The 12,116-nt window shown below is 52.1% G+C and overlaps 1 protein-coding gene across 1 annotated transcript in view; it reads left to right on the top strand.

Moving 5' to 3' along the window:
- ZNF704 (zinc finger protein 704) overlaps positions 1-12,110 on the top strand; it is an 85,968-nt gene extending 73,858 nt beyond the window's left edge. The window contains exons 4-8 of the mRNA XM_006754297.2: positions 1,279-1,379; positions 4,028-4,295; positions 6,056-6,160; positions 8,414-8,511; positions 9,171-12,110. Of these exons, the coding sequence (XP_006754360.1) occupies positions 1,279-1,379; positions 4,028-4,295; positions 6,056-6,160; positions 8,414-8,511; positions 9,171-9,282 (684 nt within the window). The 3' untranslated portion in view covers positions 9,283-12,110. The remainder of the gene's footprint in view (positions 1-1,278; positions 1,380-4,027; positions 4,296-6,055; positions 6,161-8,413; positions 8,512-9,170) is intronic.
- Positions 12,111-12,116: the final 6 nt, after the last annotated feature.

Here is a 12,116-nt window from a genome sequence, read left to right as displayed (position 1 = left end):
TGTCTGGTCCTGGAGCCAGCTTGGGAAGCCTGCCAGATCTGGTTTTGAATCCCAGTTCCGTGGGCTCATAGCCAAGGAGCTCTGGGGAAGTCATTTACCTTTGTCACGGGTAAAAGTAGGATAAGAATGCCCACCTTGGAGAGTTGTCCATTCGTATGATTATTTGCTCATTTGGTCACTCATGCATTCCTTCCACAGATATTGATTGAGTGCTCCTATGTGCCCTGGGTAAACAAGTGGCGTGGTGACAAGGACACATATGTAATATCTTAATCAATAAAAAAATATATTTTAAAAAAAAAAGTTGAGCTCATCTGCTAATGTGCTCTTATTCTCCAAATCAGCCCTGCCAGTATTATAGGGGGACCTCCACCTATAAAGAAATACCTTTTTAACATTAAAAACAGGGTGATTTTTATATTTGGAAACTATAGGAATGCATGTGTGTTTGCATCACATACTTCCCCCAGAAAGATCGCGTCGTTCACATTCTTTCATAACCTGCTTTCCCCGCGTCCTCCAGGTCCAGGCAGGAAGCGGGTGATGTACCCAGCAGGTAGTTAAAGAGCTGGACGGCCCTGGTCAAGTGCTCAGTTGGTGGGAGTGTTGTCCCTACAGACCAAGGTGGTGGATTCGATTGCTGGTCTGGGGCACATACAAGAATCAAGCAGTTAATATGTGGACGGGTGGAACAGGAACTCTCCCTCTCTCTCTCTCCTTTTCTGTCTCTCAAATCAATAAATTTGTTTAAAAATTTAGAAAGAGTTTAAAGAGACTGGACTCTTTGCAAAGGTGTAGACAGGGTTGAGATGGGGTGGTACCCCAGGATCCCAAGAGCTAACTATAGGGCAAGGCCCTCACCACCCCTAAGTCTGAAGGGATAAGTAAAGAGAGGAGTTTCCAGAGCCCATAAAGTCACCAAAACTTGGAAACACCCACGGAAGTGGTGGTTTTCGGAGGAGGAAAGTAGCCTGCCCAGCTTGGCCAGGCGGGAAGGGACCGGGGAGTCCAGAGCCTCCTGTCTCCCAGGGCCAGATCCAGCCCGAGACCATGGGCAGGGCCACTGACACACGAGGTCACAGCAGGTGGAGGTAGATTTGCACAGCACAGCTTCCTCGTGTGAAACAGAGGCAGAGAGCCTACACGCATGCGTCGATCTGTCCACTCATGCTGTGAGGTCGTGATGAGCTTCGGGTAAAGAGGAAGGAAGAAGCGTGTTGGGCCGGCAGCATTGGTAGGTTCGTTTTCACTCCACTCTCCACCCTCTCCCCTCTCCAGAACTCCATGAAGGTGATGTTCAAGTGCCTCTGGAAGAACTGCGGGAAGGTGCTGAGCACCGCGGCCGGCATCCAGAAGCACATCCGGGGCGTCCACCTCGGGTGAGCACCTCCCTCCCGCTGGGCGCGGGCTCCGTGCTGCGGGCGGCCGCCCTCGGGCCCAGCCAGCACCTGTGCCTCACAAGGGCTCAGGGGGAGTCAGGAAGGGCCTGGGCCTCCGGAGGGAGGGGGGGCGGGGAGAAGGGAGGCAGATAACAGAGGCCTTGACCGCAAGTCGTACTGCACTGAGGGGTGTCAGGGACTGCTCTGCACCCGGTTTCCTCTGAAGATGAGGTTAACAATACAGTCAGCCCTGCAGGGGTCACATGTGAAGGTCAAAAGTAAAACGTGGGCGAGCCATTTGTAAAAGTACAGCAGCAGGGCAGGGTAGGACCCCCCTGAAGATGTCTGTAAATGTAGATGTGCTTTTTGCCCCCCTGATGGAGAGTATTCGTGACTTAGAGCCTGAAAAGGGTTAAGGCACCACTGCCCATCAGAGCTGCTGCTGCCATGGCCGGGACCTCTGGCGCCCTGCCGCTGTCGCTTTCCTTGTGTTTTATGAGAACATTTCTCAGGAAAGAAGCCAAAGCTTGGAGCCCGTTGGTGAGGCCCTCCCAGGGCAGCGGCGGTTCCCAGTCTTGGCCTGTGGGCTCTGGGTCCCTCTTGTCCAGGGATCTGGGACTGAAAGGCGCCCTTGAGAAGCTGCAGTCCTGACTGGGGAGCAGATGGCAAACCCAGACACATGCCGAGCCCCAGGTGCTTGGGCACAGAGGAGTCCTCCCCCCAGGATGAGAAATGGACACTGCAGTCTCTCTGCCCCGCAAGGAATCAATGTAGGACGTGCAGCATCCATCGCAGTGGAATAGAAAGGAAATAACCAGGTTCTGGCATGATTTCGCTGACCTGCGTGGGTGGGGCAGAGAAGGGACCTCCTCCCCATCCATGGGGCTGATGTCTGCGCACGCAGCCCGTCCCTCCCAGAGCACAGCGTGCAGGTCACCCAGTGGGTGTGGCCCAGGGTCGCCCTGCACCCTCTGGGCAGCCACCCCGGTCCTGCTCCTGAGGACTCCAGGGGGGAAGTCGGGCGTGTCTCCCTGACCTCATGTCAGAACGACCTCGACAGAAATAGCTCCGCCTCTTTAAAGGTCCAGCGAGAACCTCCCGAAGCCACGCTCAGGATGTAGGGCGGCTGTTGTCAAGCCCATCTGCCCAGGGAATCGAACCCTGTCCAGCACCGCGCAGAGCCGTGCCCGTCCGCCCCACAGAGTCTGCAGAGCAGGTGGCGCCAGCCGTGCCCTTTGAGCTCCGGATGCTGTCACGGTGGCAAAGTCATTGCTCCCCGGGCTCCCTTTGTGCTCTGCTCTACAGAGGCCCTGGGACTGGGGTTCGCAGCCTGCCAGCACCCCCAGGACCGCAGCGTTCACAGGAGCTCTCGCTCTCTGGGACTGGGGAGAGGACCGCCTTCGCCTTAGACCATGAGCTCAATGTCATGACGATAGGACAGGGGGACATTTCATGTTGGTTGTGGACACCAAAGCCCTAGAAAATGTTGTAAGGAGGCAGTAGAGGTTAAAACTTACAGAAAAAGTAAGTAATTTAATAATGTGAATTAAATAAAGAACACCGCCAGGGGGCACACTGAGTGAAGTCCTTAGCCTGACCTTCAGCATACTTCCCAGACTGGGTTCTTGTCTCTCCCCTTCCCCTCCCACTGTCGGGGCTCATCTGGGTCGTCCATGTTGAGCGATCCCTTTCATCTCCCATCTCCGGGCAGGGCGGGGGGGCGGCGGTGGGGGGCGTTAACCAAAGACCTCATATACACATACGCATACCCATAGACACAGACAATAGTGTCTTGAAGGCCTGGGGGGTGGGGTCAATGGGGGAAAAAGGGGGACATCTGTAACACTTTCAACAATAAGATAAATTAAAAAATAAAATGACAATTTCAAAATGTAAAAAAAAAAAGGAAGAAACAAAAATATTGAGACTCCTCAAAGCCTCCATGGCTCCTGTCACATTCAGAGCGCTCCTTCGGCTGCAGAGCCCTCTGCCCTCCCCTCCGATGTCTCCTCCCCCCCTCCCACCAGCCCCTGGCCTCTGCCTTCCCCTCCCCCAGCCCCTGGCCTCCACCCTCCCCTCTGATGTCTCCGCAGCCCCTGGCCTCTGCCCTTGGTGGAAGACACCAAGCACCCCCACCCCACCCTGCCTGCCTGCTCCTCACTGTATTCTTCCTGTGGCCAGGCTTCAGCTCCCCTGACCTCATCCAGGTCTGTTCACATCACCTCTGAGCTCAGTGTAAAATACAACCCATCATTTACCTGCTTACGGGCACTCGTATGCTGCTTAGTTTTCTGTCTGGCATTCATTGGTCCCCGATGCATTAAACACCTATTTACTGACGGCTCCCTCGTCTGCCTCTCCCACTAGATGTCATTTCCATCAGGGCAGAATCCATCTACGACTTGGTCAGGCCCTAGGAGAGTGCCTACACAGAGTAGATTCTCAATGAATTGTTGAATAAGTAACTGCTTGGTTGATTGGATAAATTCCTGTAGAGGTCAAGGAGGTCTTCCCTGGGAGTGGACAGTTGAGTGTCGCAGGATGCGTAGAGTTTTCCAGGCAGACACGGGACAGGAAAAGCATTCCACACAGAGGGCACAGCCGTGGGAGATGGCGTGGTCTGACTGTTTTGCTGTCCTTTGCATTAGGCGTGCTGGGGACTCTGATTACAGCGACGGTGAGGAGGACTTCTACTACACGGAGATCAAGCTCAACACGGACGCGGTGGCGGACGGACTGGGCAGCCTGGCCCCGGCTTCGCCCTCCCAGTCCCTGGCTTCACCTCCCACCTTCCCCATCCCGGATTCAAGCAGAACAGAAAGCCCTGGTGCCAAAACCGAGACTAAACTGATGACACCCTTGAGCCGCTCGGCCCCTACCACCCTCTACCTCGTGCACACCGACCATGCTTACCAGGTGCCGTGCACGACCCCGAGTGACACTTTGCCCCTGACCAAAAGCAGCTGCATTCTGCCCTAGGAAGAGAAAAACAGCATCCCACACTGTAGCCCCGTAGCGGAGTTCATTGTCATCATAAAGTTCAGTCAACTTGTTTCCATTGTTCTCTTATTGCTAGGTACCTGATCTACCCAGTTTTTTCATTAATAACTCTACTATGAACATCTCTGTGCCCGTAGCTTTTTTTTCTTTGAAGTCACAGAAGAGTAATTAATGAGACAGAGGATGCCACCTGAGCAGGATGCTGCTGCTAAGCATTGCCAAACACTTCCGTGGTGCCAAAGCCACCACCATCACAACTGCACTGAGCCTTCGAAAAGCTAAGCCTGTGCAGGAAGAGTTTGCCACTTACTTAGCAGACGGAAGCTCAAGAGCAAAGAAATAGAGCGAATTATGAGATTTGATGGTGCAATAAATTTTATTCCTGACTCGTCATGTGGGTCAAAAAGAATAATTCATTCCTTTGTTCATGTTTGCATTTAGGTCCAAAATCATGAGCTTGAACCAACTTATTGAACTTATTTTGTTTATCTATAAAGTGGGTTGGAACACACACTTGATGATCTTCCTGAACCCTGTATTCATAATATTTGGGATTTCTCTGTCTGTAGATATTATAAATGTTCAGCATAGAAAATACTAAAAACTGAAGCAGAGAGAGAAAATGTATCCTTAATCCCAACGACAAGAAAGACATATTTTTGGTATGTCTTTCAAGACTTTCTCCTATGTGTATATGTATATGTATAAAAAACTAAGGAATCTATTGTAGTACTGTTTTTACTATGCCTTGTGGGTTTTGTTCCACTGAATATATCACAAATGTGGTGGGTTTTTGTTTTTTTAAATCCTCACCCAAGGATATTTTTTCCATTGATTTTTAGAAAGAGTAGAAGCCGGGAAATAGGAAGGGAGAGGTAAGGGGGAGAGAGAGAAAGAAAGAAACATCAATGTAAGAGAGATACATTGATTGGTTGCCTCCTGCATGCACCCAGACCAGGGCCCAGGAGCGAACCTGTAACCCAGGTATGTGGCCTTCACCTAGAGTCGAACTCGAGACCCTTCCATGCACAGACAGATGCTATAACCGCATAGTCACATGGGCCAGGGCTCATGAACATTTTTGCATGTCATTGAGTATTCTTCCACAACATCATTTGTAATGGCTCAGTTGGTATATCATGATTTATTTACCCATTTCCCTATTACTAGACATTTGTGTTTCCAATTTTTAAAAATATATAATACAATGAACATCCTTGTATCCATTTCCTTAGAATGAATTCTAGAAGTAGAATAGCTAATATACAGAATTCTAAAATTTTTTATATATATATTGCCAAATTACTCTCCCAAATGTTGTACCAATTACGCCCCACCATCTCTGTATAAAAGTGTTTGTTTCCAAATTTGATAGTGAGAAATGACTAGTATATCTCACAACTGTCCTAAAATTCAGAAATCAATAGTCAAAAACCATCTCCTTTGATACATTAGATAGATTGCTTAATATATAAAGAATTTCTTTCCAGCTACTCTCTTTGACCATGTTTCATCTCTTCCTATCAGATAACTAGTCTAAGTTATTAATACAGCTGAGATAGTTTCTGAGGCCCCACCTTGGTAAATGACAGCTAAGATTGAGGAAAAACCTTTCTTAACAGTTTTCTCTGTACCGTGCCACGCCCCCCTGACCATTTCTGTTTGCTCTGTAACAGGCCACGCCCCCCGTGACCATCCCAGGATCGGCCAAGTTCACCCCCAATGGCAGCAGCTTCAGTGTCTCCTGGCAGTCTCCTCCAGTTACCTTCACAGGCACTCCAGTGAGTACAAATACAAAAAGCCAAATGTAAAGTTAGAGAGCAAGCAGAAGACACATAAAGTCAGAGAACACCTTTAGATACGTGCGACGGAAAAACAGCCCAGAAGGCTGGAAGCACCTGTTCCTTGCGTGGAATGTGTAAACTCCTGAGGAAGGCTTCTCATGGCTCCGACAGGCCAGCTACTCTGTCAGATAAAGAGCGTTTCAGCTGTTGATAAATATGTCAGATCAGAGTTTTTTGTTGGTGTTATATTTGCATGTTTTCAAAAGGCTTTATAAAATCATCTCTGAGCTCAGATCCTGAACATTAAAAAAACACCTGTACATAAATGGCATTTATCATTATGAGTACATTCATAATATTTATGACTTTGAAATTATTGTTTGCCTGTATGTCATCTTGATGGTTCAAAAAAATAAAAAATTAAAGTGACTTTTTGTCCCCAAAGCCTGAATAATCCGTCCATACGGATGTGTAATCCTAATATATAAAAACCCTGGGTCTGTCACGACCAGAGGCTTGACCAACCAGAGGTCAGTTCTGCAGACAGCACTGGGTTGCCGTGGCTGCAGGCATGGTGCCCCAGCACTGACTGCTGAAGGGGCTGTAAATCAGGCCCAGAGAGAGGCCTGAACAGAGAAGTGGGGTCTGATCCGTAGCCTCTGTGGCAGCTGTTGATAAGCATTTGCCTCTCTCTTTCTCTCCAGCAGCCGAGCCTCCATTTCTCTCCAGGCCTCCACTGGGGCTGCTGATCAGCCCCGCCTTTCTGATCAGACCTTGTTGATAGGCCCAGAAACGCTGACTGGCATAGAAACCGACCAATCAGAACCAAATCTGGGTCAACTGTGAGGAGCCAATGGCTGCCTAGGAGGCAGAGCTTTTGACGCTGACTGGCATAGAAGCCAACCAATCAGAACAAATCTGGGTGAAGTGTGAGGAGCCAATGGCTGCCTAGGAGGTGGAGCTTTAGATGCTGACTGGCATAAACAGTCTCTTGGGGGCAACCAGGCCAGCGGCAGTTGGCAACCAGGCCAGCAGGGGCAGCAGTAAGGGGCGACCTGGCTGGTGGGGGGGCAGTTGGGGGCAACCAGGCTGGCAGGGGAGTGCAGTTAGGGGGGACCAGGCTGGCAGGCAGAGCAGTTAGCGGCAATCAGGCAGGCACGCAGGCAAGCAGTTAGGTGCCAGCAATCCTGGATTGTGAGAGGGATGTCCGACTTCCGGTTTAAACCAGCAGTCAGACATCTTCCAAGGGGTCCCAGATTGGAGAGGGTGCAGGCTGGACGAGGGATACCCACTCCCCAAGTGCACAAATTTCGTGCACCAGGCCTCTAGTTTGAAAATAAATGAGTGCTAAAATATGCCATCAGGTTTAAGCAATATATAAGAATTTATTTGACATATTAACTGATTACTGTCTGATAAGTTGCCATGAATTAACCTGATTTCTAACCATTCGTTTAAAAGTATATTGGGCCCTAGCTGGTTTGGCTCAGTGGATAGAGTGTCGGCCTGCAGACTGAAGGGTCCCAGGTTCAATTCCAGTCAAGGGCACATACCCAGGTTGCAGGCTCAATCCCCAGTAGGAGGCAGCTGATCAGTGATTCTGTCTCATCATTGACGTTTCAGTCTCTCTCTCCCTCTCCCTTCCTCTCTAAAATCAATAAAAATATATTTTTAAAAAATAATAAATAAATAAATAAAATACATACTGGGTCTTTATAGGTTATAAAGAGCATTCATAGACCCCATACCATTGGTGTGCGCAGTGGTTTCTACCTCCTGGTAAGATCCAGAGACTTGCTTGTGATAATGGATATTCATGTTATTTCCTCCTTTCCACCTCTCTCCCCAAGGACCTCCCAAAAGATTCTTATTACCAACCCCTGGAAACTCCCAGTGTCGTGGCCACTGACTAGCTTTTCTCTTCTTGAAAAAGGGAGATCATGAGGCTTGGACTAAGAATAGACTTTAAGACATTATTCAAAAGAAAATAAGTGACCAAGGGCAAAGTGGAATGCCCAAGGCAAAGCCATGAGGGTGTGTAAGGCATGCATTGTTGCTGGTCTTTTCTGTGGGAGATGCATTTACACTCTGCCGTGAGCCCCACCCCATCCATTTTAACGTGTGCTCTCTGTGAAGGAGGCACTTCACCTCTACGTCTAAGATCAGGGACCACTGCCCGCATCGCAGAGGCTCCCTGAAGGTATGGCACGGAGAACCTGGCCGCCAGCTCTGTTCTCCCTGTCCTTCCAGGTGTCACCGACACACCACCACCACGGGGGCGCAGGAGAGCAGCGGCAGCACGGCCACGTGGTCTTGTCCTCCCCGCCCAGGGGGACGGTCGGCCTGAGGTAGGATGCCCACACGCCTCGTCCCAAGGGAGTAGCTGAAACGCAGAACAGCGAGGAACAGAAACCGGAGACAGAGTCTTCCGTGAAATGTCCCCGTCATGGATGCGACGCCCTTTCTCTTATTCCCATGGTTTTCCCCATCCACTAACTATGAGTGCAAACTCGTTGCTTTGTTGTTGTTGTGACTGTTCAAAGTAAGTTCTCCTACAGAACAGGCCGTGGGGACGACTGGGTCTCCCAGCGCCCTGTGCACGGACCCCTGTAGTAAAGGAACCGCAGGGTAGACTTTCTTCCCAGAGCCAGGAGCCCCTTAACCAGAGTGCCAGACACTTGAGAAACAAGAGAGCACTTGAAAGTACCTCTTTCAAAACTCAAAAGAGTATGCTCTCTGCTGGTATTTCCCGTGTGTACATGTTTGCCTCAGTGCTATGCACATGCCAATGTCATGTCCGCAAGTGGGCAAATAGGACCTTAGGAATTAGGGCAGCCCAGAGTAACAGCCCCGGGCCATGGCCCCAAAGCCACCCAGCACACGGGAAGGCCTGGCCCGCAGAGAACCCTGCTGTTTCCTGACTTTTCTCCATCTTTCGAGGGGTGTCCAGCCCCTCCAGCAATGCCCATTGAGTTCCTCCCGCTGACTACATGCCCTCCCTTCGCAGGAAGCCTCGGGGAGAGGGCAAGAAGTGCCGGAAGGTGTACGGCATGGAGAACCGGGACCTGTGGTGCACCGCCTGCCGCTGGAAGAAGGCCTGCCAGCGCTTCCTGGACTGAGGGGTTCGGCCAATGGGCTCAGCCACCAGGTCGCAGCCCCCGGGTCATGGCCACCAGGTCACGGCCACCCGGACTGTGGTGCACGGCCTGCCACTGGAAGGCCTGCCAGCGCTTCCTGGACTGAGGGGTGCAGCTGTGGCCACTGGGCCTCCCGCCCTCACTGCCACGGCAGCTTTGGGAAAGCGCTCTTCCTTCAAACAAAACACACCTGAAGCCCAGGAAAAGCGCGTCCAGGAGGCCTGGTGGAATTTCAGAAGAAAAAAGGCCACATGGCCCGGTGCGCTCAGAGCTGCTTCCCATGCGCGAGAAGGAGTCCCCGTCCTCGGCCGGGTCAGGCCTGGAAGCGGTGGTCTCCGCAGCACTGGGTCCCACGGAGCCATGTCCCCTGGAGGAGGCGTGTTTTGATGAGCTTCCTGAAAAATGCCGTTTCGGGGTGGGGGACACCCAGGGGAAGCCGCGGGTGACTGTGGCATTTGTGTCAGGACAAGACTTGCTTTCCTGCGTCTTCCCCGTTCCCATGGACTTCTTGGGCAGCTCTGGCATCTTTCCCGTGTCTTTCCTGTTTGTTTTGTTTTGAAGAATGGCCCCGCTTGGAGGAGTGTGGGCCTGCAGGCCCGATGGCGAGTGGGATCACCAGCCGACTGCGGCTCTCATGCAGCTGTCACCGAGGGAACACCTTGAAGTCTTCCCGGGACCTGGAGAGCCCTTTCCAGGCTCCTCTGCGGCTCAGCTCCGCCCGACCCGGCGGGGAGGCCGGGAGCCTGGCGCTCCTTCCAGGCGTGTGCAGCTGGGGCTGCGGGCCGCCCTCGCCTGGCCAAGCCGCTGCCGGGGCACCGGGCTTTCCCTCCAAGCGCCCACTGTCTGTCTGAGAAAAGGTCAAGAACTCAAGCGGGCCCCGCGGTTTGCTCTGGACGGCAGAGCACAGCCTCCGGGCTGGGTTCGGAAAGCCGCGAGGTCGGCAGACCCACCGGTTCTGTGCACTTTGGTAGGTTTTATGCTTTAGCGCATCTGGGGGACGGGTTCGTGAGCAGCTAAGCGCTTTATGGGTAAAAGGGAAAATCCAAACCTTCGTTTTGCTTGTGAAAACAGTGGAGCTGTTTGTCAGGAATTGGCTCAGAAGGGAACCTAGAGACACCAAAGGAACATGCACTGTAGGGCGCTCTCGGCTTCGCAGGGCGGCTGGTGCTGTGCTCGCTCTCAGGCTCTCAGGCCTGGTGGGTGGCGGCAGCGGCGGGTGCTGGTGCTGGTGGTGGTGGTGGTGGTGGTGGTGGTGGTGGTGTGGAGAGAGGGAAGTCGTGTCACGCCCTATAGATTCCTACCCCCTCCCGATTGCCCTGGAAGGAGTCACTTCCCCTCCTCCTATGCAAAGAGGTACGAGCACCTTAGGGATGACTGTGAGCCGGGAGCGGGGCCAGCACAGGAATGTGAAAGGACATTGCACAGGGAAAGTGTAATATCTGTCTGGAGGCTGACATAGCCTTTTGTAAAGAGTAGGAAGAAGTCGTGTAGAATAATAGTTACTCTTCTTATACATGAGGAGGTTCTGTGGTGTGACATCCACAATCTATATTCTTATATTTTGGCAATTTGATTTTTTAAACTCTCATATGACTTTTTAAACATGATTCCTTCGAAGAAATCCTGTTTTTCCCCTCCATTTATATTTTTTCTTTAAAAACACTTATTTCAAGAGAGTAGGAAAAGAGCTTATTTACTATCACGTCTGGAAGCTCCCTCAGCACGCACCAGGGCATCAGCTATAATGTGAGTTTCGTACGGACGGGGTTGGCCAAGAAAGGGCGTTATTTCAAATGCAGACATGGCTTTGCACCCCCTGCCCTAGTGGGTCTTTTCTCCTCCCTGTGCTTCCCTATAGGTGCCCTCGCTGTGAGCTGGTGCTGTGGCCGGTGCCGGCGCCTGAGCTGGGGCGGGGAGTCCCCGCGAGACCAGGGCTGGCCAACATCTGATCAGGTTCCCCACACACTGAAGCGGTGGGGGTGCTATTGGCGCAGAGGTTTCCTCTGCAGCACCCCTGGCTCTTGATCCTGGGATGAAGTCACTAATCACAAATGATTAAAGTGATGAGGGGCTTCATCCACCACCACCACCCCCACACACAGAACTTTGGGATGCAAGGGAGAGACGGTGCTGAGGGCAGCCCTGCACCTGGTCCTGGAGACACCGGGCACGCGTGGTTCTGGGCTCTGGCCGGGGGTTAGCCAGCACAGGCACAGCAGAAGGTGGAGCGGAGGGCCCTTCCCTAGGAGATCCTTGCCTTTCTGATACCTTCTTACACACGCCTCCCACCCACGGGGGCTCCTGGCTCCCGCCAGGTGTGCACAGAGCCCCAGTACCGCCCTGCAATGGGGACCCCCTTCCCTGTACTCAGGCACCTGGTAACTAGGGGACCACCGATCTTTGCCTGGCTGGCCTTAAAAAAAAGGAATTCAATTTCTTGCAGGCCACCCAGGAAGCTATGAGTTGCAATATACAACACTGATTGTAAAAGCTAAATTTTAAAAATGTAGAGCTATTTTGTTATACTTTGGAACTAAATGAAGTGCCAAATTAAGCCCGACATTCACTTCCTCCATCTATGGGGCACCACGTTCCTCTGTCCTCACTTGGTGGAGGGCGGAGGAAGGTGGGTGGGAAGGGGTGTCCCAGGGCCCCCGTCTGCTGAGCCGGGGTCCGTCCATCATGGGGACAAGTGCTGCTCAGCCCACCCCCCACGCTGTACCTGACCCCTCAAGGGCGCGGCCACCTGCAGTGAGCAGAGAGCGCCTTCCTCTGAGCCAGGGGTCCGCCTCTGGACGCAGCCCATCCTCCCTCCC

This window comes from Myotis davidii, unplaced genomic scaffold (genome assembly GCF_000327345.1).
Source record: "Myotis davidii unplaced genomic scaffold, ASM32734v1 scaffold452, whole genome shotgun sequence".
Taxonomy (NCBI): Eukaryota; Metazoa; Chordata; class Mammalia; order Chiroptera; family Vespertilionidae; genus Myotis; species Myotis davidii.
This window is presented reverse-complemented; position numbering and strand designations above follow the sequence as displayed.